Source organism: Megalobrama amblycephala, linkage group LG9, assembly GCF_018812025.1.
Source record: "Megalobrama amblycephala isolate DHTTF-2021 linkage group LG9, ASM1881202v1, whole genome shotgun sequence".
Lineage (NCBI taxonomy): Eukaryota > Metazoa > Chordata > Actinopteri > Cypriniformes > Xenocyprididae > Megalobrama > Megalobrama amblycephala.
This window is the reverse complement of record NC_063052.1, coordinates 41,764,020-41,791,919: the sequence shown is the minus strand read 5'-3', so window position 1 is coordinate 41,791,919 and position 27,900 is coordinate 41,764,020. Positions and strand designations below refer to the sequence as shown.

General features: G+C 37.4%; 1 protein-coding gene across 2 annotated transcripts in view; it reads left to right on the top strand.

The window, feature by feature from the left end:
* The first annotated feature begins 7,703 nt into the window (after positions 1–7,703).
* The window catches only part of LOC125275966, a 59,150-nt gene continuing 38,953 nt past the window's right edge, over positions 7,704–27,900 (top strand). For both annotated transcript variants that reach the window (XM_048203341.1, XM_048203342.1), the window contains exons 1-2: positions 7,704–7,787; positions 7,881–8,032. In XM_048203341.1, coding sequence (XP_048059298.1) covers positions 7,987–8,032 — 46 coding nt within the window. In that variant the 5' untranslated portion in view covers positions 7,704–7,787; positions 7,881–7,986. The remainder of the gene's footprint in view (positions 7,788–7,880; positions 8,033–27,900) is intronic.

The following is a 27,900-nucleotide window of genomic DNA, read 5'->3' as shown; positions in this document are numbered from 1 at the left end:
AAAATCAATGGTAGTGCCATTGAATCAGTGTTTGCACTCTCAGAAAATGAAACACAACTACAACTGACTTAAAGCCACACAGCCTGAAATCAACTGAAAATAAAAGAAGACAATAAATCTCTCAAGATCTCAGCAGAAGCTCTTTTGAGAATTAACAGGTTTAGATGTTGATGTTTTATTGAAAATATTTGGTCACCATTTTGGTGGTCAGTGGTTCCTTTAGTTGGGCAGTTTGACTCTTGGCTTTTCATGTGAGTTTGTGCTCTTTGTAACAGTGTTTACCAAAGCACATAATTTGCTGCAAAAAAACAGAAACAAAATGATCAAGTGATATAGTTTTTTTGCTTCACAAAGCAGAGTAGTTTACTAACCTTGTTCTTGACCAAAAGTGTTTATTCATTATTAAAATATTATATTCACCAATAATACTTTCTTGTCACAGATCATATTCTGATATTTTTTTTTTTTTTTAAATACATTATGGAATTTTTTTTTGACACACACAGACATCAAGAATCAGCATATGAATCTCAACAATGGTGACATGCTTCATGCATCAATGCATGCTGGGAGTCATGAGTTGTATACGGCATTGCGGCAAGATGCCTGATTGAAGGGACATTACGACCTCTTTACAGGAGTTTTCCAGGATTAACACATGACTTGCCACAACATGTTGTTGCCGAGAGAAACCGAATGTTGTCCAGCCAGGCTCTGGTGGACTTCATTGTGGCAAGAAGAACCGATAACCACATTCAGGTACATGCATCAAGAATGCATTTTTTTAACTGCATTCTAAACCAATAATGCTTGTCTAGTAAATAAACAACTTACACATACATGGAAATGTTTTTAATGTAATTTTCAATTTTCTCTGCACAGTCCATCATCAATGGACAAAAAAAAATCAAAGTGGCTTGACACTTTTTCCATGTGTTCCATCAAGAAAGTGCCTGTGCCTTTGTTCATTGAAGATCAGGAGCAAATTGATGTTATCTACACTCACCTGACTTCAGTTCTGGACAGCACACCCACAGTGACCAGATCAGATTCATTATGGATGTCCTTTTTCCAGAGTCAGTCTTGTGTGTTAGTTGTGCTCTGCATGGTGTCATATTCACATTGTTTTTAATGTCAAATAGTTTATCCATAATGTTAGACCATTGCTCTAAAAATAATAGTTTTGTGCTTAATATAGAAAAGGCACTTTTGATTTTGTTGTAAAAAAAAACAAAAAAAAAAAAACATGCAAAATGATGCTTGGCTTATTTGGGCTGTGATAAATCTCAATTCTTTCTCTGGTAGTCCATCATCTGTGCTTTTGCTGTGGTGGATCATGTGTCCATCTTGGAGGCTGAGGAGAAATTCCTGCGAGGACCTGTCATTGACGCAAGGTACTGTAAGGATCCTATAAAGGAAAAAATTTTGAAACATGACATCCTGCCATTATTTATAAATAACCATTCTTTCTACCACTAGGCCTATGCAACTTTTGCTTTTTTTTTAGTGTTATTCGCTGTATTTCCTTCTCCCCCTACTGGACGCATGAGTTACAACAGGGGTGTAAAACTGCTTGGGGCGTAAAACTGTTTGGGGCGTATATCTACCGGCTCCAGGTCTGCAGCCTCCCCATATAGGGAAACATGGCTGAAACCAAACATAGATTTTATAATTTATGAATATTTAGGGATAAGGAGAGATAGAGATCTTGGAAAAGGCGGAGGTTGCGCTACATTTATCAAGCAAGGAATTCCATATAGACAACTGGGTGTGGGAGATGATCAGGAATGCGTAATGGTGGAAATATGGGATAAGGGGGAGGAAATGGTCATAATAAATTATTACAATCCCTGCAAAAGTTTGGATCTGAATAAACTATTGACAATACAAGGTCAAGACAAAAATAAAGTGATATGGTGTGCAGACTTTAATGCTCACAGCACAGTGTGGGGAGGTTATCATACTGACTCAAATGGAAGGGTAATTGAAGAGCTGATGGAGGATAGGAATTTAGTGTGTATGAATGATGGTAGAGGTACGAGAATTAATGTAAATACTGGGAAAGAATCAGCAATAGATCTTACCTTAGTATCTAATACACTAGCTGGTTTTGGTAACTGGGAGGTTTGGACAGGTGATACAATTGGTAATGATCATTACCCAGTGGTTTGTTCAATTGGAGAAATAGGGGAAGAAAGACCAGGTGATGGAAGTCCGAAGTGGATATTTGAGAAGGCAGATTGGGACAAGTTCCAGATATTGAATGAGGCGGCAATAATGAGGATGGAGGTATCTGAAGATGTCGATGAATTGAATAATCAGTTTACATCAGCAATTATAATAGCAGCAGAGAGTTCTATTCCAAAAAGTAAAAAATAGGAGGAAGAGAAAATTGGTACCATGGTGGACAGAGGAATGTCAGCAGGCAGTGAGGGATAGGAATAAAGCATTCAGATTAGTCAAAATAACCCATAATATGCAACATTTAATCCAGTACAAGAAAGCTCAGGCTGTAGTGAGAAGAACAGTACAACAGGCTAAGAGGGCTAGCTGGAGGACTTTTTGTGATGGGATAGGTAGAACAACTCCAGTGGGTGAAGTATGGGGAATGATAAAGAGGATGGGAGGAGATAGAAGGGAATGGGAATATCCGGTTATAGTAACTGAGGAAGGTTTAGCAGTATCAAATAGGGAAAAAGCAGAGAGTATGGTCAAAACATTTGGTAGGGTACATAGTTCAGAAAACTTATCAGAGGAAGAAAGAAGGAGAAGAGAGTGGAAAATAAGTCAATATCCAGGGATATTAGAAAGGAACGAGAGAGTAGATAGTGTAATTGATGAACCTTTTACAATGGAAGAAATGAAGAGAGCAATAAAAATGTCAAGATCATCATCACTGGGGAAAGATAAGGTATGCTATGTGATGTTAAAACATTTAGGAGAAAGTGCACTTTTGAAATTGTTGCATCTGTATAATAGAGTCTGGGAAGAGGGAAGATTGCCAAAAACATGGAAAGAAGCAGTTGTAATTCCAATAAGGAAACCTGGCATGGATCCATCAAAACCCATCAGCTATAGACCAATAGCATTAACCTCTAATCTATGCAAAATAATGGAAAGAATGATTACAGAAAGGTTATCATATGAACTTGAGAAGAAGGGAAAGATAGCAAATTATCAGAGTGGGTTTAGGAAAGGTAGGAGTACTATGGATGCAGTTGTTAGACTAGAAAATGAAATAAGGAAAGCCCAGGAAAATAAAGAGGCAGTAATTTCAGTATTTTTGGATATAGAAAAAGCTTACGATATGATGTGGAAGGAAGGAGTTCTAATTAAGTTACATAAGTTGGGAATTTGAGGGAGAGTTTTCAATTGGATAAAAGATTTTTTGTGTGAAAGGAATATCCAAGTAAGAATAGGGTCAGAATTGTCAAATCAGTATACTGTGGAAAATGGTACACCTCAAGGTAGTGTAGTAGGCCCACTACTATTCATACACTGCGTTCCAAATTATTATGCAATTGACATATTAGTAAGATTTCAGTACAATAAACATTCAGATTTTAGTTTCTTTAAAGAAAATGTTTGTTTGTTTATTTATCCATGTCTTTTTAGATAACTGGTATCAATCTCAGACAAAATAATTTGCCAGATCTATGGAAACCCTACTTAGAGGTTGTTCCACATTATTAAGCAAGTCACAGTTCTCATGCAATATGGGGAGGAAGAAAGATCTTTCTGAAGATGAAAAGCATGAAATGGTGCAATGTTGTGCAAAAGGCATGAAAACAACTGATATTGTGTGAAAACTGAATGGAGATTTTCGAATTATCATAAGATTTGTGAGTGATTTAGAGCACAGCAGAACTCGGTCAGATAAAGGCTTATTAATGAAAGTTCCTGTCAAAAAAAGTAATTGTATTAAAAGGGCAGCTATAAAAAAGCCAGTGTTGAGCAGCAAACAGGTATTTGAAGCTGCTGGTGTCTCTGGAGTCTCAAGAAGCTCTCCATGCAGGCTGGCAGTTGTACGTAAAGATGCATTTCAGACACCACTAACCAAACCTCACAAAGAGAAACATTTACAGTGGGTGTAGAAATACATTTTCAAACAGTTTTATTGCTGTGGTGTTTTTTTGCAGCATGGGATAGTGCATAGTGCATTGTACAAATAGTGCGTTGTATTATGCACTATCCTCCTTTTTACACCATAGCTGAAAATGGCCAGTTATGAAATGGCTACATATCTTGCAAAAGTCATTTTAATACCCTCCATCTCACTTCCCACCATCTCACTTCCCAGTATTCCAGCCCAAATCATCACCCACCAGCTCCCTGCTGACGTCGCAGTCTTGTTGGAACGTGGTGGCCATTCACCAACCATGCAGAAATCCATCCATTTAGACCATCCATTGTAGTACGGCATTAGTCAGTGAATAAAACTATTTAAAATTTAGTCTTCATGTATACCTAAACCCATTGTAAATATTTCTCTTTGTGAGGTTTGGTTAGTGGTGTCTAAAATGCATCGTTACGCACAACTGCCAGCCTGCATGGAGAGCTTCTTGAGACTCCAGAGACACCAGCAGCTTCAAATACCTGTTTGCTGCTCAACACTGGCTTTTTTATAGCTGCCCTTTTAATACAATTACTTTTTTTGACAGGAACTTTCATTAATAAGCCTTTATCTGACCGAGTTCTGCTGTGCTCTAAATCACTCACAAATCTTATGATAATTCGAAAATCTCCATTCAGTTTTCACACAATATCAGTTGTTTTCATGCCTTTTGCACAACATTGCACCATTTCATGCTTTTCATCTTCAGAAAGATCTTTCTTCCTCCCCATATTGCATGAGAACTGTGACTTGCTTAATAATGTGGAACAACCTCTAAGTAGGGTTTCCATAGTCCTGGCAAATGATTTTGTCTGAGATTGATACCAGTTATCTAAAAAGACATGGATAAATAAACAAACAAACATTTTCTTAGAAAAACTAAAATCTGAATGTTTATTGTACTGAAATCTTACTGATTTGTCTCTTGCATAATAATTTGGAACGCAGTGTAATAATGATTAACAATATCTTTTTAAAGATTCCAGCAGATATAGGTAGATCACTTTTTGCAGACGATGGGGCTCTGTGGAAGAGGGAGAGAAATATGGATTATGTAGTTGGGAAAGTGCAAGGAGCTGTAGATAAAGTGGTGTAGTGGGGGAGAGAATGGGGATGTAGATTCTCAGTGGAAAAAACCCAAAGTGTTTTCTTTACTAATAAAAGAATAGATGAAAGATTGAAAATAAGGATGTATGGGAAAGAAATAGAAAGAGTAGGAACATTCAAATTCTCGGGGGTACTTTTTGATTCCCATTTAACATGGGCAGATCATATAAGAAGAATAGTGGGAAAAAGTAAAAAAAAATAAATAAATGTAATGAGATGCTTGACTGGTAGAGAATGGGGGGCAAGTTTCCATGCACTGAAAATAATTTATGTGGCCTTGATAAGATCTACGGTGGACTATGGTAGTATAGTGTATTCTTCAGCAGCTAGATCCCATTTAAAACAATTGGATGTGATTCAGGCTCAGGCGTTGAGATTGTGTAGTGGAGCTTTTAAGACATCGCCTGTCTCAGCTATTCAGGTAGAGGTAGGAGAGATGCCACTGGAGCTAAGGAGACGGCATATAATAGCAAACTACTGGGTTAACTTGCAGGGGCATAATGACTCGCACCCCACAAAAGAAGTGTTGAAGGAATGCTGGAGGAAAGAGGGAAGTAAAAAGGACAACTTTGGTTATTTGGGGAACAAAACAGCAAAAGAGCTTGGGGTATCTGATATGAAAATCAGCTCTTCAGTACATCCAGTCATAGCCCCATGGAAGATGAGATGTCCAGAGGTACACTGGTATTTATTACAGGTGAAAAGGAAAGAAGAAAGTGCTGATCTGGTTGGGGTGTTTAATGATTATATTACTGAAGTATATAAAAACTTTACTCAAATATATACAGATGGCACTAAGAACCCTGTTACGAATTCCACAAACACAGCCTTCGGTCGTAACATAGAGAGCGACACATTGTAACATGTGTCGCCCGGAGTCCCGTCTCCTGCTCCCACAAACACCACAATGTCACCAGTTGAGTCAGAGAGGAAGTTTATTTCTTAAAAAAAATTAAAGAATGGCTTTAAGTCCGGGGGTCGGCCAAAACAACAAACAAAAGATGGGGATCTACCTACTTTTAAAGATCTTCCCTGGAAAAGAGATAACAAAAGAAAAACACAAGTCATACCTCCCTGCTAACAGAATAAACAGGAGAAAAATAGTAATTAAACAAAAAAGGGCCTCCCACTAACAAACGGTCTGCATGGGAAAGGGCAATTGAACATTTACCGGCCTATACCGCTAACAATTTGTTCTCCACACCAGGATTTACTTTAAAGGCTAGTCCAGCAGCGTCACACACACTCGGCTGGTACAACAACAGGAAGCAGGAGAGGGAACTCATCGAGCAGTCTTCCCTCCAAGCTTTTATCCACTGAACGATTCCCGGCTCCACCCACATAAACAGCTGCACCTGTGTTCACAACAATTAGCACGGAGCAACAGGGGGAGAGCGAGAGAGAGACAGAGAGAGCACTTCACACACAACTTTTGCTCCACACCACAACAATGTTACACGACACAAGTGAACACAGCGACGTTCAGACACGTAACAAACCCTGAAACAGGGGTAACAGGGATGGGTGTGGTGGTTCCAGCAAGAGGAATTGAAATCAATAGAAGAACATCTAATAATTTAGCAGTATGTACAGTGGAGATGGTTGCAATTTTAGTTGCTTTACATTGGGTGGAAAAATCAAAAATTGACAAAGTCATAATATGTTCAGACTCAGCTTCAGCTCTAGTTAGTTTAATATCGTTCCATTCAAGTCAACAGGATATTTTATTTAAAATTCTCTATTCAGTTACAAGAATAACACACCAAGGTGGACTGGTTACATTTTTATGGGTTCTGGCGCACATAGGAGTGGAGGGCAATGAAAAAGTGGACAAGGTTGCAAAGAAGGCATTAAAGAAGGAAAATGTAGAAATGCAAATAAGAATCAGTAAAGCAGAAGTAAAATGTATAATCTGGGAAAAAAATAACCAAAAATGGCAAGAAATGTGGCATAGTGAGGGGAAAGGGAGACATTTATACTATATCCAAAAGAGTATTAAAGTAAATAAGGTAGGAGGTGGAGATAGAAAAGAAGAAACGGTACTTATGAGACTAAGGCTGGGACACTGTGCTCTGAATAAAACATTAAGAATGGTGGGGAAACATCAGACGGGTATGTGTGAGGAATGTCAGGAAGAGGAATCGATGGAACATGTAATTCTACATTGTAGGAAATATCAGAGGGAGAGGGTGATAATGGATAACAGATTTAAAGAACAAGGGGTGCAGAAACTCACTTTAAAAACAGTACTTAGTATGAATGACAGAGCACAGGTGAGAGAATTGTTGGGTTTTTAAACTGGGCTTTATAAAGGGTTTTCCTTTTTTTTTTTTCTTTTTTTTTTTTTCTCTTCTCCTCTCCCTGGATATTATAGATTATACTGTAAACCTACTGACTGATCCACACTCCGGAACAGAAGGTGGCGGTAATGCACCATTAAGCTGGATGCCAAAGAAGAAGAAGAAGAAGAAGAAGAAGAAGAAGTTACGCCCCTTTCTTGTTACACGGCTGTAGTCTCCACCATTACAGTTTCTGCGCTTCTCTGCAGTCTTTCAGATTTGGAAACGTAAAAGTTCTTCTTTAGTAGCATAAAAACTACAATGAAAATGTATTAATCAGCTCCAGTCGGTATTAAGATCTCTCTGTTGGTGTTTAACAGGTTTTTTTGTTCACACTCATCGCTGTCGGTCGGGAGGGTGTGGTTCAGAAACAACAGCGAACATTGATAATATTCATCGAAATCAGATTCTGCTGGAATCAACAGTATGAAGAACAATTTCAAATTCTTTCAGATTGTTCTACTAATGTGCGGTAAGTTCATGATTCCTGTTTATTTATTTTTTTTTACCACTTTCGGTTTCACTCTGACACCGGAAACAGTAGAGGTCGGGGTGGACAACATGGTCCTGGAAAGCCAGAGTCCTGTAGAGTTTTGATTCAAATTAAATCTCAACAAGCTAAACTAGGTTTTAATGCTTACTAGGGAGCTACGGGCAGAGGAGCTTTTATTTTTTTTTTTTTTTTAACACTGTTGGATGACATGAGTGCAACGGTACTTAAGTGCCGTGTCAAGTCCCAGTTTCACCAGCAAAGTGCATGTAGCATGGATTTTTTTTTTTTTTTAAATAACGGAGAGAGAGTATAGAAATAGAAACATAAGAAAAGTAACTGCTAATATCACTAAGTCAAGTAGGCTAGTACAAAGCAGTTCAGGTAAAGGACTGCGGTCACGCCATCTATGCTTAAAATGTATTGCGCGTCTACATGAGGTTGCGTGGTAGGTGTTTGGGTCATTCCTGTTATGCAGTGACTTTTACTGTCTCAATGATTTATTTACTCATATTATTTATAAAATGAGTCACATATTTTTAAGAAATGGCTTAAATTGTATATTTAGGTCTTCTTTATCACTTAAACAGAGATAATAGATTTTTTAAAAACTATTTTGTGTAAAATACACACCTTTTTATTGATGTATGCATTCAATTTTATCATGTCCTCAGTGCAAAGTAATCAACTTTCACAAGAAATATAAACCATGAAATGATAACCTCAAAATATTTTTAAATTATGTTATAGACTAGGCTAAACTGCCTCTAATCATACATATAAATCATGTGAAAATATCTTTAATATCCACACATTAAAGATGACAAACCATGCAGGACAATGACGGAAAGTTCATCCACTGTTAGGACCTGTTAACACTGGTGTTCGACCCTGTTATGCTACTTTCCACCCTGTTAGACAAGTACCGTAATTTCCGGACTATAAGCCGCAACTTTTTTCCCACGCTTTGAACCTTGCGGCTTAAACAATGATGCGGCAAATATATGGATTTTTCCCGCTTTCAAATATATATATATATATATATATATATATATATATATATATATATATATATATATATATATAATTTTTTTTTTTTTTTTTTTTTTTCCAAAAAAAAAAACATTCTGTGACATGCTGTTTTTTGGCGGCATGAAGCTTTCATTAGACCAATGAAATTGCCGAACGGGTTAAGGTCAAACAACTTTTTGTTTACTGTTTAGATTAAATCGAGCGCGCTCTCCCATCATTCTGATTACGGTAGTCATTTTGTCACCCTCGTCATGGCAAAGACACGGAGAAATGCATATGATACAGCTTTCAAGTTGAAGGCGATTGATCTGGCTGTTGGAAAAGGAAATCGAGCTGCTGCATGGGAGCTTGGTCTTAATGAGTCGATGATAAGACGTTGGAAACAGCAGCGTGAGGAATTGACTCGGTGCAAAAAGACAACTAAAGCTTTCAGAGGGAAGAAAAGCAGATGGCCCGAACTAGAAAATGAGCTCGAAGACTGGGTCAACACACAGAGAGCAGACGGCCGAGGTGTTTCAAACTGTGCAGATCCGACTGAAAGCCAAAACAATCGCCACCGCGATGAAGTTTGAGGATTTTAGAGGTGGACCATCGTGGTGTCTCAGATTTATGAGACGTAAAGGCCTGTCCATCAAGGCACGGACGAGTCTGTGTCAGCAGCTCCCTCCCGACTACGAGGAAAAAGTTTCAAACTTCCACAAATTCACTGATGCAAAGATAGCGGAGCATTCCATTGGCCCGCACGACATCATAAACATGGACGAGGTTCCTTTGACGTTTGACCTGCCTCTCACTCGGACTGTCAACAGGAAAGGCGAATCATCCGTCACTTTGAAAACAACCGGGCATGAAAAAATGCACTTCATCTGTGTTCTGAGCTGCACGGCATCGGGAGAAAAGCTTCCACTGATGGTGATTTTTAAACGCACGACGATGCCAAAAGAAAAATTCCCGAGAGGAATTGTTGTGAAAGTCAACAAGAAAGGATGGATGACGGAAGGCCTAATGCATGAATGGCATACGGAGTGTTATGGCAAGCGACCGGGAGGATTCTTTCACAGGAACAAGGCATTGCTCGTTTTGGATAGCATGAGGGCCCACATAACCGATTCGGTGAAAGAAGCCATCAAGAGGACAAACTCAATTCCAGCTGTGATTCCTGGAGGCACAACAAAGTATTTGCAGCCACTCGACATCAGTGTAAATCGTGCATTTAAGGTGGCGCTCCGTGTTCAGTGGGAGGCTTGGATGACAAGTGGGAGAAGTCCTTCACTAAAACGGGCCGCATGCGAAGAGCAACTTATGGTCAAGTCTGCCCGTGGTCCTGACAGCGTGGAGCATTGTCAAAAAATCCACCATCATCAACGGCTTTCGAAAGGCTGGACTGCTGCGTGTTGAAGAGGGCTCAGCAGGGGATTTGCCTCCGGATAAAAGTGACGAGAGCGACAATGAAAACGATCCAGTATCGGATGAAGCAATTCTGAGGCTATTCAACTCCGACACCGAAGATGATGACTTCAGTGGTTTCAGTGCACAGGAGGAATAAGATAGTGACCAATGACTTTCTTGGTAGGCTACTGTTTACTGCTATTTTTTATTTTTTGTTACAAGCCGTGTTTCGTTAAAGCCTAACGTTACCGGTATTTATTTTTGTTACAAGCCGTGTTTCGTTAAAGCCTGTGTAAAGTTCATTTGTTTCGATGTACCGGTAGGCACCTGCGGCTTATAGACATGTGCGGCTTATTTATGTTCAAAATAATATATTTTTTTTTAAATTCAGTGGGTGCGGCTTATATTCAGGTGCGCTCAATAGTCCGGAAATTACGGTAATTTTAAATAATAATTTGACAGCAACGTTAAATTATTTGGCATACTTTTGTCTTATTTTGTGAGGTGAGGAGCACTAACAGCATATATGTTTTTGAGCAAAAAAAAAAAAAAAATTATTTGCCATCCTATTGGCAAGAATGGGCACAAAAAAGTACCTGTTCTTAATAATCATGACATATTCTATTCATCAATAATTGTTTTGTTATTGTTTCAAGAACAAAAAATACTAAGATGGCAAAAGGGACATATACTATCCAAGAAAAGCTAATTATTTTTTAACATTTACATTATTAACATGTTGTGACTATGTATATGTCCGTAACAGAGTGGAATATTTTCATTGGCAGTGTCTGAACAATCTACCTATAATTATTATTTTTTTGAGTCCTTGAGCTTGACCAATTTGTATTCCTAATAAATAAACATGTCACTATTTTGGCAGAATGCTAAAAACATGAAAATCATGAACCTTTTTTTCCAATACTTATGAAGCCAAAATGTTACTGCATAGGAATGACCCGTTTAATGTCGGTAGAAATATTTTTAAAATTCATTAAAAAATAAATAAAATCAAACTGTTTACGGCAAAATTCATGTTGCTATACAGACCAATTTTAAAAATCAATACAAATATGAAATCAATTTGTTTTCTGCAAACTCCACCTGATTCATCTTCTACATCTCTCCAAGAACCACTGTGGTGATTTTCATGTTCTTTTACTGTTTTGTTCTTTAGTAATTATATACCAAAGTTTTGACATGTGGTTTACGTTGCTATACAGACACATTTTGAAATGTTTTACATAATTACTAAAGAACAAAACAGTAAAAGAACATGGAAATCACCACAGTGGTTCTTGGGAAGATGTAGAAGAATCATCAGGTGGAGTTTGCCGAAAACAAATTTATTTAATATTTTATTAAATTTTTAAAATTGGTCTGTATAGCAACGTAAACCATATTTGTCATAACTTTGGTGTGTAATTATTAAAGAATAAAACAGTAAAAGAACATGAAAATCACCACAGTGGTTCTTGGGGAGATGTAGAACAAGAATCAGGTGGAGTTTGCAGAGAACAAATTGATTTCATATTTTTATAAATTTTTTTTAAAATTGGTTTGTATAGCAACATAAACCTTATTTGTCATAACTTTGGCATATAATTATTAAAGAATAAAACAGTAAAAGAACATGAAAATCACCACAGTGTTTCTTGGGGAGATGTAGAACAAGAATCAGGTGAAGTTTGCAGTAAACGGTTATTTTTTAATGAATTTTAAGAATATTTCTACCGACACTAAACACCTACCATGCAACCTCATGTAGACGCGCAATACATTTTAAGCATAGATGGCGTGACCGCAGTAGATAAAGGTGAGATGATGGGCAGGAAGGGAAATAAGCACAGCTGCCACTGGCTAATCGCTACTTTAAATTTATCTTTTGACCAAAAATACAGACTTGATTAGACGCCTAACATTTGCTTAGTTTTTGCACCATGCATTTCAAATAAGCAGACATCTGCTTTCTTTTTTGTAGCAAGCGAAAATGTTTCAAAGACTCAGGCTGAACTAACAAATTCATCCCCACATCAGAGGTCAGGGAAGGGACTAAATAAATACATCGGTAAAGTTAGTTTTGGGTTTCCTATTGGTCTTTGCCAGACACGTGGGTTTATTATGTGTGATAGGGGTGTGTCCGAATACTAAATCCGTATCAAAGAGCTTAGAACTCAAGATGCGACACTTTGATATTTCAAATTTTGCTAACAGTCACTAGATGGCGCTCCGGTTTCGTGGCCGCCATTATGGGCTGAAAATACTAACTGGACCATTGAATCCTTCACATCTTACGCACCCAAAATCGGCGAAATTCACTGCCAAATCAGAAGCGCAATAGAACAGTTTTTTAAATTAAGTCACCAGTCAACTGTATGGCTCCTACAGTAAATGTTGTATTGTCTTATATATGTTTTATTACCAGTTGTGGAATCCAACCATTCATCCATCTGAGGTAACGCAGTTAGCCTACTTTGAGTATTTCCATGTTATGCAACTTTACACATTTATTAATAGTAAATTAATAATTAATAAAATTTAAGATCATCATGTTTGCAGTGAACAATATATTTCAGACCTAGAGTAGTAATAATAATATCCAGGTCTGAATTTAAATATATTGTACGTTTTAATGGATCACGCTACAAACATAATGATCTTATAATACATGATGCATTACTGTGTCTGTTATCACATAATTCACACTTTTGGACACTTTTGCTTTAACGGACATTAGACAACAATGCAAAATCAAGCTGTTATATTCATATATTTATTGTCCATCATTCCCAATTTTTCTGATGCATGTCCTTAATTTAATTTCATATGTTGGTAATAATTCAGTGTTTATAAGCCTTTTTTAAGAATTTTAAACCCAAACTGACTGGGTTTCTAGAGAGCAAAGGTTTTGTGAAGAAGTAGAAGATTTAAACACAAAGTGTGTAAAATAAACTGTAAAAAAGATTTGATGATCACTAGTGATAGTATTTTATTCTGTGTTGTCATCGTTCAGGTTGGATTTCAGCATTAAAGGTGCTAAAGAGGATGTTTTGTTTTATACATTTTTGCAATATTACTTGAAACTGTCTTTACTAACTGATAAAATACTATTTGTTAGGTGCACTGAAAGGAATATTATTAATATACATCATCTGTGCACGAGGTAGGGCCTTAAAAACATCAGCCAATCATTTACGTGATCATCGCGTAAACGATTGGCCCTCTGGCTTGTCAATCACTGCCGTGACGTTCCTTGTGAGAGACGAGCGCGGCTGCGCGCTCCAGTAACTTTCCACACTCCACAGGCGCCGCATGCAATGTTTTTGTCAGGAGACAAGAGTAACAACTGCAGAATATGAGTTACCTGCGGTGAGTCCGACATAATGAATCCACTAACACAACACAGCGAATGCTGGTGGTAAACACTCGTAATCCAATACTCGTGCACGACTTTTGGGAGGCGTTCCTTTGAAATGAGCTGTGAAGGAGGGGGGCTGTTCTTACGCATGCGCTCATTTCAAAAACTCCGTAACAGTCTTTGGATTCTCAGTCGATGAAAAAAATCCTCTCTATCACCTTTAATGTAGGTTTTTTTTTATATATATATATATATATATATATATATCTCAAAGCAGCTGATATTCACCCCAAAATGGCGGAAACACAGGGCTGCTGCTGGTCCCAATATTATGAAGCTGCAGACTCGGAGCCTGCTGCATCTACAGTCCTGCACCCAGAGTCCCGCATTCTCAGTCCCCTCGTTTTTAGAGACAGCGCCTACTGCTGTTCGGAAGATCGTATAACACCCTTATCCAAATGCCATTGAAAACATTGTAGGATGCAATATCACGGTCTCTTTTTATTTAAAGTTATCCAAATAAATATTTGCGTTCCCTGCTTAATGCATGTGCCAAAAAAACTCATTGTGTTCTTAAACTAACAAATTACCCAGTAGTTATTTTTTGAGCGTGGGTGTAATTGAAAGAAAATTACTGATGTATGGGATACAATTACAGATTGAACTATCTTCTGAAAAATATTATGTGATATTATATTGCTACAATGTTTTTTTTTTTTTTATTATTCAAATTTTTCTTTCAGTTCAACCTATAATGGTCTAATTAACATTATGCCATGCTAACATTACAAAACCTGTTTTTTGATATTTTGAATGTGAAGCAAAACTCAAATAAGAATAGACAAACACCAATAATAAACAATTCTGTACTTTATTTAACGATCACCCTGATCACCATCTTGCTGTAAACAGGACAAAGCAAAGAAAAAAGGAACAAATAATTATGTTAGTGACTTTACTTTTCATAATCAATTGCATTAAAAAAAAACTCATTTATAAGTCGCTTTGGATAAAAGCGTCTGCTAAATGAATAAATGTGAAATGTAATGTAAATGCATAAGGTAAAATAATTACTTTCTGGTAGGTGAATGTTGCTTCTTTTCTCATTCATTTTGCAATTGCCCTGTCAAATTCCTCAACTTCACTAAAATAAAAGATGAATGCCATTGTCAAAAATATTGTGTAATAATAAATATTTTTTTGGCAAATGCGAATTACAAGCATACCTAGGGTGATAAGTAGGGCCACGGAGGAACACCTCCTCAGCCTCCTGCCGGATAATGCCTGCTGCTCACATAGGCCATGAATGATGGCCTGTCCATATAAATAAATACATTAATTAATTAATGTATAAAACATTGCATATATGGCAATAATCAAAACAATCCAATTGACAAACATGTTCGGGCCTACCTCAGGAAAAAAAAAAACTACAAATGAACTCCGCTTCATCTGTTAAGTTCAGTTGAGTTTAGAATTATGCAGCAGAGCTTTGAGGTGTTCAACAAGAATAACACACACCTTCTCACTGTCCCATGTATACTGGCAGACGTGGCTTTAGGGGGAACCACGTTGGTGGTTTCCCATTGAGAACATCCTGCGGGGCAAACAAAAAGTGTTGTTTTATATATATACACAAGCCATCAATGAATAATTGGCATAACCACTAAAAATATAGCTAAAAGCATATTGGATAATCAATTGACAATGTTGAAGTTGACAATGATCACAGCCCTGGGTAAGTCATTTAGGAATGCTAATCTTTAAATGGTGAAAAAGGACCATTTCAGCACCACTAAATGCTGCTCTGTTCCCTTTGAAGTCACAATGCAGTCCACCAGTGCTTCTTCGGTTCTTGTCCGATCTTGGACTGCTTGGACGTGCTGTGGGACATCATGTGTGGTGCTTCTGCTTCTTTTTAGCCTATACAGAGGTTGAGTTTTTGCCTCTAATAAGCATTTTGCCTCGTCTGTCCAGAAGGCAAACCTGCGCCCATAGCTTGCAAACAATAATAAAAAAGTTTTATAGGAATAATTAAAGGAAAAAAAAAAAAAAAAAGAATTGTCTCTTAAGAGTTATTAAGGGTGTTTTGTTACTCATGCTAAATAAAGTGTTGCATTGACAAAATATTCAAAAGTGATATGACAGTTTTAATACATAGTGAAGGCATAGTAAATTTGATTATTAGGCAATTGTATGAGTTGTAAATGGCTGGCAACAACTTCATATCACAGTTAAATTAATATTGATCCATTTTAATACTTGCGTTTTATAAGAACTAATTTAGGTAGTCTACATAAATTATATAAAGTAAAATAATTACTCCGGAATTAATTCAATTTATAGTTTTAGGAGAAAAGGTCAGATAATTAAAAAAGGTAAAACGGTAAATCTGATTAAATAATTAATGATGGCATTCTTTGATATTAACACACTTAATGTATTTAATTGGTCTACTTTAATGTCAACTAATTTTAATCAAATTTTTACAATGGCTTGTCTACAAAAAGTCCAAGGTTAAAGGCTAACGTTAGCTATCAAAATATTTTCAGGGGGAAAAAGCGAAAAAACATACATTAACGGCTCAAATTTTGTTACAAACTATCTTTACAAATATTAAATAGACTATTCATATGTTGGTGTATCGATGAGCTATAAAGTAGTTTGATTAAAAAAGAAATCATTGAATAAAATTGACGATACTCACGTCTCGGTTCTTCACGTGTTTATCCGATCCAATTTGATAGGAGGCGCTGTCTCGAAAAACGAGGGGACTGAGAATGCGGGACTCTGGGTGCGGGACTGTAGATGCAGCCGGTGTGTGTTTTATTCTTTTTTTTTCTTTTTTTTTTTTATTATGCAAACAGACAATTACAATATTTACAGTTGAGACATTAAATGCAAAATACAAATACATGTACAATAAAACAATACATAACAGACAGATTTATGTGTGTGTGTGTGTGTGGCGTGTGTGCATAAGTAATTGTAACTGGGTGAGGGAATGGAAATATATGAAGGAGCATGTAGGGAAGTACAACAGACATAACATTATAATGAGAGAGAAAAAAAAGGGAAAATATCAGTAAAATAATACTACTACTAATAATATTAATAATAAAAAATAATTATAATAATTTTAATGACAATAATGATGATAATAACAATAATATTACAAGAAAACTAGAGAATGGAAGATGAGGAGGGTGACAAAAACATTAGTATTAATAGCAATGATAATAATAATAAATTCAAATTGTAATAGCAATAGCAGTAATGACAAACATATTAACCAATATACTAATTTCATCGGGAGTGAGGGGGAGGTTAATGGATCAGGAAGAGGACCAAATAAAAATAATAGTACTTGGAATAGCAATGATAATAGTAACTCTAATAATAAAAGTAATAATGATCATAATAATAACAACAATAATGATAATAATGGTAATATTGATAGTCATTAGTAATAATGATAATAGTAGGGGTTATAATAGCAATGATAATAATAAATAATAATAATAAGAGAGCTATTAATGATAAAGTATTGTAAAGCTGCCTCTGAACCCCCTCATTGCCATGGCATAGGATAGACCCCTGCCAGCATATCGCAATGGGGTATCAAGGTGAGGCGGCACGGAGGCCCGGGCCCCAGGGTCCCCACACCCATCACCGGCCGTCCCGCACATGCCACGTTTACCCTGTCTTTGTTTTTTTTTTTTGTTTTTTTTTTTATATATATATATATATATATAATAAATATGGCTGCTTTTGTTGCTATACTTGTGATAGGCATATATTCATGTCTACTAGTGTGTAATGCATTAAAAAAGCATGGTGTGCAGCATGGAACCAGCCCAGTGCAATGCCCAGGCCGCCACGCACACGCCACACTTACCCTATGTGTTTTTTGTTTTTGTTTTTTGTAACATGTTTTAAGCTCCAAATGAATGCGTGTGTGCATCTTAATTAATATGTGGTGCATTAAAATAGCGAGACATGTGCCAAACCAGCCGGAGACAATAAATCCCAGGTGAAGGTACAAGCCGGGGAGTGAAAGCCCAAGTCCCCCGGACCCACACCACACCCACCCACCCCCAACTAATCAGAACCTCACATGGCAGGGACTAGCATGCCATAGCTAGCCAGGGTCCAGAAGCAGAGAAAGGAAGGGATAGAGAAAGAGAGAGAGAGAGAGAGAGAGAGAGAGAGAGATTTAAATGTAATCTTAAAAGTATTTCATTTATATTTGATATTAGAAAGTGTTCATACCTCTTCCTGACCCCCCTCCCCCATGTGTGAATATTTATGGTATAACATTGAGGATGGCTTCAGACAAAGAAGGTCAGTGGATTCATGACTGTATGAAGTTTAAGAGAGATGACCAAGAAGGGTGTAATTCTGATGTATTATTTTGAGTGGAGGTAGACAAGTTTTCCATGAAGATGTATTCTATTAGTAAATTTTTCCAAGTTGTAATGTGTATGGAGTTCCTTGATTTCCAGTTTGCAGCCGGTGTTTCAATGGAACATTCTATAGAGTGCCCCAGGGATGACGCGTTTTTGTAGGCCAACCCGGAAGTTAGCAGCGCACGGGTTCCCTCGGTTGAAAGCCTATGCATTTTTGCCATAGACTTTTGGAAAATCGCAGAAAATAAGCTCTGTGTTTAACAAAGGGTTATGACACTTACACGTTTTGTCTATCAAGATAATCTTTACAAGTGAACACAACATTTATAGATTTTGAAGCCTAAATAAAGTCGTCAGATATAAAAAGCTAACTGTAGGATATAAACGGACTACAGCACACCATGGTCGCGGATCAACGTCGTCACCACCAAGCGTCCTCAAACTTTATTTAGAAAACAACTTTATTTATAAACATGCTCGCTGATTATGATCTGCGCTGTTATTAATACTTTCCACTTTTTCATGAGAAATGCTGTCCAAATGTCCTGTTTTTCATGATGACGTCTAAAGTCCCCGCCAAAGGAAGTAGTCCATTTTAGCAATTTGTTAGCAACTGCCGATTTTAAGACACAGTAAAAGTTTAAAAAATCACAAGTGGGTTATAACTGGTGTGTTTTATGTCATAGATCAAAACGTTAAAGTATTTAGAGGCTTTGTTAACCACAGACCTTATTTCAGGTGATTTAGCAAAAACCCATTCAAAAAACCCATAGACTTGACGGCGTTGGAACCGGAAGTCCAAAAATGCTAACTCGCTTCCGGGTTTTGCCTACAAAAACACGTCATCCCTGAGGCACTCTATTGAGGGTATGCATCGACGTCACTTTCCCGCCGAAAGCGCGCTCCCTCAGCTGGACTGAGTGGCAAAAGAACATGCTGCGTGACTGGATTTAATAGGGGAAACTGCCCGATCAGCTAACATAACACTTTTTTTTTCTTTTTTTTTTTTTTAATTATGTGAGTTTAAAAATTCCAAACAAAGTCGACTATAATTTTGTCCAGCATTCTACAAATTTCCACAGAAACATCCAGTATCATTGCAGGATAGATAACCCGAGATAACCCATCTGCCTTAGAAAGTAACACTCTACCTGTTATTGACAGATCACGCTGTAACCAAGAATTTAATTTGCGTCGGATAGAGAGAATAAGAGGTTCAAAATTAAGCTTTGATCTCTTTTTCTGATCTTTACATATAATGATACCTGAATATTTAACTTCAGATTTGACTGGGATGTCACAAATTTTAACATCAGTAGAATCTTTTATAGATAAAAGTTCACACGTATGGATATTAAGACAAACCAGAAGCAGAGGAAAAAAAAACTAATTTTGTCTAAGGCTAAATGAACTTGATCTTTATTTTTTTTAAAAAAGAGTTGTGTCATCAGCTCGTTTGCTTATTAATACTGATTGACATTCATCTATTATATCATCTAGGACACATTTAATCTTTTTAGCAAAAATCATGGCTAAAATGTTATAGTCATTATTCAGTACACTTATAGGTCGCCAATTTTTCAATTGAGAGTGGTCTTTTTGAGGTTTAGGGATCACATTTATAACACCCTGAGTCATAGACAGTGGGAGAATACCCTTTTTAAGACTTTCTAAATAAACATTGAAGAGAAACGGTGAAAGATGATTTGAATTTTTTTTTAATAAAATTCTGCGGTCAAACCATCATTTCCAGGAGATTTATTAAGTTTTAACTTGTCAATGGCCTCAGAAATATCTTGAATTTGAATAGGAGTGTCACATAAATTCTTTCCAATATCATTAATTTTAGGTATAAGGTCTGTATCAAGGGAGTTAAAGAATAAGTCCAAATTCTGTTGAGAGTATCTAGAACGATAAAGGTCTTTATAAAACTCTTCACAATAATTAGAAATTTCTTTATAATTGTTTAAAACCTTAAGACCTTAAGACTACTTATAGAGTTTAGATGACTTCGCTGTTTCTCTAATCTAAAAATTATCTAAAAAAAAAAACTCTTATCTAAAAAATGGAATTACGTTCTCCCTCCTCTAACCACCTCCTTCTTGAGCGAACAAAAGCACCCTTTGCTTTTCGAATATACAAGTTATCTAATGAATTCTGAAGTTCAACTGATTTCTGGTCAACAGATAAATTTTCAAAAGGAGAGCAGGAGTAGGTAGACAAGTCTTTTAACAATATCAAGTTCCTCTGCTTTATATTGCTTAGCTTTTTGAGCTCCAGCTTTGACTAAAAATAATCTAATATTATATTTTAGCAGCTCCCAATTAGAACCAAAATTATCTTCGGCTTGGGCTTTAAGAAAAAAAAAGTAATCCTAGATATGACAGATCGACAAATTTCCGCATCCTCTAATATAGAGTTAAGTTTCCAGTATGAATTATACGTTTTTCAGTAAGAAGAAGGGCTATCGAAAGATAGAATGATAGATTTATGGTCAGACAAAGGAAAAGGCAATATTTAAACTCTATTGACAAAATTGGATAAAGAGTCGATATTAAGTTAACCAAAAATCAATTCTTGATCTAGGTGAACCAGAATTGTTAGACCAAGTAAACTGTAAAGCATGAGGATGTTTTTCTCTCCAAATGTCAATTAGCCAAATCGAGAGATCAAGCCACAAAGGCCTGATGAGCTATCAGACAGTCTAGGTGGTGATCTAAAGTTTGATTAAAGGTGGTACAGAGGATGTTTTCATCGACTGAGTTTTTGAAATGAGCGTTTGAAATGATACACATTTTACGACTAGCTAAAACATTCTGACTGTGCTCAACATACAGCGATAGTTTCCTGCTCCTGAAGCAGATTTATATACTTTCACATGGAATTTGAACACCGACTGTAATCGCAGACTGAACGCAACTGGCTCTGACTGGACGCGTTTGAGCGCGATCAGACATAAGTATCAATTTACATTCATAATCAGCCTTACAATTGTTAAGCCGCGCGCACACTTAGTGGATTCATTATGTCGGACTCACCTCATAATCTGCAGTTGTTACTCCTGTCTCCTGACAAAAACATTGTATGCGGCGCATGTAGTGTGGAAAGTTACTGGAGCGCGCAGCCGCGCTCGTCTCTCACAAGGAACGTCATGGCAGTGATTGACAAGCCAGAGGGCCAATCCGCGCACGTCTCTCACAATTGCAGTGATTGACAAGCCAGAGGGCCAATCGTTTACGCGATGATCGCGTAAACGATTGGCTGATGTTTTTAAGGCCCTACCTCGTGCACAGATGATGTATATTAATAATATTCCTTTCAGTGCACCTAATAAATACAGGTCCTTCTCAAAAAATTAGCATATTGTGATAAAGTTCATTATTTTCCATAATGTAATGATAAAAATTAAACTTTCATATATTTTAGATTCATTGCACACCAACTGAAATATTTCAGGTCTTTTATTGTTTTAATACTGATGATTTTGGCATACAGCTCATGAAAACCCAAAATTCCTATCTCAAAAAATTAGCATATCATGAAAAGGTTCTCTAAACGAGCTATTAACCTAATCATCTGAATCAACTAATTAACTCTAAACACCTGCAAAAGATTCCTGAGGCTTTTAAAAACTCCCAGCCTGGTTCATTACTCAAAACCGCAATCATGGGTAAGACTGCCGACCAGAAGGCCATCATTGACACCCTCAAGCGAGAGGGTAAGACACAGAAAGAAATTTCTGAATGAATAGGCTGTTCCCAGAGTGCTGTATCAAGGCACCTCAGTGGGAAGTCTGTGGGAAGGAAAAAGTGTGGCAAAAAACGCTGCACAACGAGAAGAGGTGACCGGACCCTGAGGAAGATTGTGGAGAAGGACCGATTCCAGACCTTGGGGGACCTGCGGAAGCAGTGGACTGAGTCTGGAGTAGAAACATCCAGAGCCACCGTGCACAGGCGTGTGCAGGAAATGGGCTACAGGTGCCGCATTCCCCAGGTCAAGCCACTTTTGAACCAGAAACAGCGGCAGAAGCGCCTGACCTGGGCTACAGAGAAGCAGCACTGGACTGTTGCTCAGTTTTGCATGTCATTCGGAAATCAAGGTGCCAGAGTCTGGAGGAAGACTGGGGAGAAGGAAATGCCAAAATGCCTGAAGTCCAGTGTCAAGTACCCACAGTCAGTGATGGTCTGGGGTGCCATGTCAGCTGCTGGTGTTGGTCCACTGTGTTTTATCAAGGGCAGGGTCAATGCAGCTAGCTATCAGGAGATTTTGGAGCACTTCATGCTTCCATCTGCTGAAAAGCTTTATGGAGATGAAGATTTCGTTTTTCAGCACGACCTGGCACCTGCTCACAGTGCCAAAACCACTGGTAAATGGTTTACTGACCATGGTATTACTGTGCTCAATTGGCCTGCCAACTCTCCTGACCTGAACCCCATAGAGAATCTGTGGATATTGTGAAGAGAAAGTTGAGAGACGCAAGACCCAACACTCTGGATGAGCTTAAGGCCGCTATCGAAGCATCCTGGGCCTCCATAACACCTCAGCAGTGCCACAGGCTGATTGCCTCCATGCCACGCCGCATTGAAGCAGTCATTTCTGCAAAAGGATTCCCGACCAAGTATTGAGTGCATAACTGAACATAATTATTTGAAGGTTGACTTTTTTTGTATTAAAAACACTTTTCTTTTATTGGTCGGATGAAATATGCAAATTTTTTGAGATAGGTATTTTGGGTTTTCATGAGCTGTATGCCAAAATCATCAGTATTAAAACAATAAAAGACCTGAAATATTTCAGTTGGTGTGCAATGAATCTAAAATATATGAAAGTTTAATTTTTATCATTACATTATGGAAAATAATGAACTTTATCACAATATGCTACTTTTTTGAGAAGGACCTGTAGTCTTTTATAGGGCTGCACGATTAATCCCATGAGATTGTCATGCGTGTCTCATCAGTAAAGCCGGTTCTGTGATTAGCGGTAAATGTCCATCACCTGCTTTCAAATGGAGCGGCACTTAATATACAGAGCCTTAGTTCGCAGACAAGCTACGCAATATCGCGTTCATAATCGCAGATGAATGGCCTTCGATTATGAACGCGATATTGCGTAGCTTGTCCGCGAACTACGGCTCTGTATATTAAGTGCCGCTCCATTTGAAAGCAGGTGATGGACATTTACCGCTAATCACAGAACCGGCTTTACTGATGAGACACGCATGACAAACACATGCGATTAATCGTGCAGCCCTAGTCTTTTATCACTTAGTAAAGACAGTTTCAAGTAATATTGCAAAAATGTATAACACAAAACATCCTCTTTACCACCTTTAAAGTCTCCACCCAGAAGAATAAACACATTAGGATATTTAGATTTAAAATACTCTAAATGTGTTTCTATTGAATTAAGTAATTTGAGGTTATTTTTTGTGGAATTAAATCCATAAATGTTACCCAGGACAAAGAAAAGATCATTTAAAGTAACCAATAAAAAAAGAAAATGGCCTTCAGGATCAGATATTGTTTCTATTATCTTTCCCCTAAACTTGTGCTTCAAAGTTAAAACACCTGCTGATAAATTTAAACCAAATGAAGAAAATAACTCATCACCCCACTGTGATTTCCAAAACTTAACATCACTAAAATTTGCATGTGACTCTTGTATAAAACAAAAATCAGTATTAAGCGATTTTGCATATAAAAAAAAATAGCTTTACGTTTAACATCATTACGCAACCCTCTTGCGTTAACTGAGCAAATAGAAAAATTTGGAAACATTGAACAATGACACCAGAACTGTATCAAAAAAGTGAATCAGCCCATGAGATCCTATAATAATAATAATAATAATAATATATTATTATTATTATTATTATTATTATTAATTAAAAAAAAATCTTGTAAACAAAACAAGATTGGGATCTTCCAAGAAAAAAAAAAACTAATTACAAAATAATAAATAATTAATAATAATATTAATAATAACAACAACAACAACAGATAATACAAATAAAATGAAAAAACAATAATTATAATAATCAAAAAAGTGTATATATAAATCAATAATAAATTAAAAGAAAAAAAAAATGACCAATGTACCTCAAAGTACAAAGTACATTCTAATCTCCGACTTTTAAGTTAGCATTTTGTAGGTAAAAAACATATTCTTAGGTCAAAAAACGCGAAATGCGATGAAAAAAGCAGACCAAAACAGCAAACCAACTCAAGATCAAATTCCCTCTGTGACCTCTATGTCCTGTAGAACAAGTTCTTTACCATCAATGTACGCCTTTGGACCAACGAAGTAAGCGCGATGATTTTGTTGCCGAGCTTTCTCAACCAGTGGCCAAAGTTTGTTGCGCTGCTCTCGATCTTCGGGGGACGAATCTTCTGCGAACCGTAAATGGTGTTTTGCCAGATAAGGAGAGTTTTTTGCAGCTTTCCAGAGCGCGTCGCGAAAGTGACGCATTGTGAATTGTAGGATAATCCCTCGAGGTTTTTGACCAGAGGACTGAGCTTTCTCGCTCCTTACTTTCCCCAAACGGTGTACCACATCGATGAACTCCTGAGCTTTGCCAGCAGAGGTTGGGATGACAGCCTCACAAATATCCAATACTTTCTGTCTGATGTTTTCTCCTGGTTGTTCGGGCAAACCGTAAAGGCACAGATTCCACCTCCTCTGGTATCTGGAGAGATCCTGTACTTTGTTTTCCAGCTCACCGATTATTTTTTCCGCAGTTGTGACCCGTTTATCAACTCGCTCCACTTTTCCTTTCACATCCTTTATTTCTTTTGTTAGAAATTCAACTGATATTTTCACTTCTTCTATGCCTTTATCAAGGATGTCGGCTCTTTCATTAATGACGGACTTGAGAGACGTTATAATTACTGTGGCTAAAGGAGACTGCAGGTCATCCTCGCCATTAGCATCAACATTCCTGCCTCTTTTGTGCATTGGTTCCTTCAACGGAGTTTCAGGTAGTGGAACGAGTGCACCTGAGTCTGAGTCAAAGTCCACCGTAACACAAGCACCGAGACTTAAAGATGAATCCATCGATTTAGATTTGCGTTTTTTATCTTTTGTCATATCCAAAAAGTTCTCCTGAAAGTACAGTCACGGCACTGACAAGAAAGATTAAAATAACGACAGAGAAAGAGCTGTGTTAACAGTTAAGCTGTCCATGTAAACTTCACAGAGACAAAAAATAAAAAAATAAAAGTATAACCAAAAGATCCCCTAACTGATCAGAGAGTGCTTATTGTAAAAAATAAATTCAATATTAAACGAAATGCACTGAAATTTACAAGCAAATAGAAAAATGTTCGAGGACCGATTCACCCAAAATGTCAACTTCACGCCGCCATTTTTCGCCCTCCCATAATAGGGCTCTCAAGTTTTGAAGACAGGCAAGAGTGACATCTCCAACCACATGACATGATTTTTAAAGTGACCAATAACATTGACGATGTAATACACTTCTAATTTATTTAGTGCTAATAAAATTATTAAGCCGATTTGTATTTAATGTGACACAATGTCAGTCATCGTGTGATAACGAAAATATAACTAGGCCTAGACTACTTGTTTTGAGCAGGTGTTGTCAGTGAACAGGCTGTAAAACTGTTGGCTAAGTTACAGACACTCATGAAAAACTGATGCTGATTATCTGGAAAACATTCTCTAACAGCAGTCAAGTTGTCATTGTTTGTGTCAAACAAGTTGTGAATTTGTTGTATCATTAAAACCGGAGATCATGACTTTGTGCTCAAAGTGATGCTCAGAGCTCCAGTGTTTTCCTCGGTGGGTGAACGAGGATGATGGTGAACAATTCCAGGATATGCTTTTTTTTTTTTTTCATTGGTTGTTGCGTTAAATCTTACCCAGATACAATAGTGCTATTTTCTGATTGGCTACTGTGTACCCTCTTTCTTTTTTTTGATTGGCTGATATGTGGCAGGCTACTCCAGGGAGACGCGCTTGATTCCTGCCCGGCGCGGCGGCATATTAAATATATGAAAAATAGTTTTTCTGCGTGAGAAATACAATGTGTGGCGGGAGTGCGTGACAAAAGACCGAAATGAGTGACTGTCACGCTCAATGCGTGACACTTAAGAGCCCTGAATTATTATATATAAACTTTCGGAGTTGCTAACACGTTAGAACCACTGGGCAACAACACCACTTCCGTTGGCAAAATGTGCGCGCAACTATTTGATCACGTGGGCTGTAAAAGGGTCTATAAGTAGCTGACGCTCCCTAGTATAATCACAGACTGCGGTCAAGTGGGCCGCGCGTCGAAAATACACTGTTAAGCCAGCCGCAATTTTTTTTTTTTTGGTTTGCGCGTCTAGTCGTGTACTTACGGTATGGGTGCTGCAAATGGTCTAAATCAGGGATTCCCAAAATGTGGTGCGCGCACCCCCAGGGGTACGCGAGAGGAATAATGTAACGGCGGTCTGTTTTTTTTAAGTGGGATTTTTCCATACAATAAAAAAAAACATGAACAGTAAACATTTCCTTTGTAATCGCTTTTATTTTAAATAAAAAACAGTAATTTATTAGTTTTTGATAGAAACGTAGAAGACAGCTGTTGTCTTCTTCTACGTCAGTGGTTCTCAACCTGCGGTCCATCACGAATGTAAATGCGGCCCGCGATATGCCGACCACAATTAAAAAAATTAAATTATATCATTAAATTTATTTTTGTTTTTATATATATATAAAAAAATTTAATCCTGAAGTGTTTTCAGGTGTAATATTTCTGTAAAGTCTATAGGGACAGAAAAGTGGACGTTTCTGTACAATGACCATTCATTGTAAAATGAAGTAAATATTAAAAATTAACAACTTTCATGTTAGCCTAATGGAAAAAATAATGGAGTACTTCAACCTATAAACTAATAAAAGATGTCATCAGATCATGTGATTTTCTCAGACGAGTTTTCTCTTTCTTCGGCCGAAAAGGTATTTTAAATTTTAGTTTAGTTTTTAGTTTTTAGTTACGGCCTATCTTCAAATGTGCGCTAATCTTGGTCTCACGAATCCAAATTGACAGTAACAAATGTTTTTAATAGACAAACGATACCTGATACATGATTGAATGTGTTCATTTTGTCGTTTTAGGTTAGAAGCCAACGAAAAAACTGCCATCGGACTACCACAGCTGACAACGAGAGACGCGCGTGCACACACAACTGCATGTTTGCCTAACACACACACGGAAAGAGCACAACAACTATAAAACTGTTAATTTATAAATAAATACACGTATTTTGCTCCTTACAACGTGTTTGTTTTCTTTTGTTAACCTAGAAGTAAAATAAAAAACAACAAGAGGACTTAATCGAAAGTCCCCTAAACGTCCCGAATGGCCGCTGAACGTCCTGTGAATGTCCCCGTGAACGTCCGGAGGACGTCTTTGCGGACGTCCCCGGGACAACTAGAGGACCCTACACATGGACGTTCGGGGGACGTTCGCAGAGGCCATTCAGGGGACGTTCTGGGGACCTTTTTTTGTTAGCTGGGCCCCCACCCCCCACGGATCCACTTTCGAAAATCTACCGGTAATAGTAGACCATTCGGGGACTTTTGGCATACTCTTTTCAACATACTAAGCTTTTGGACACACTTATTTTGATCTCACATACTATTTAGGATGG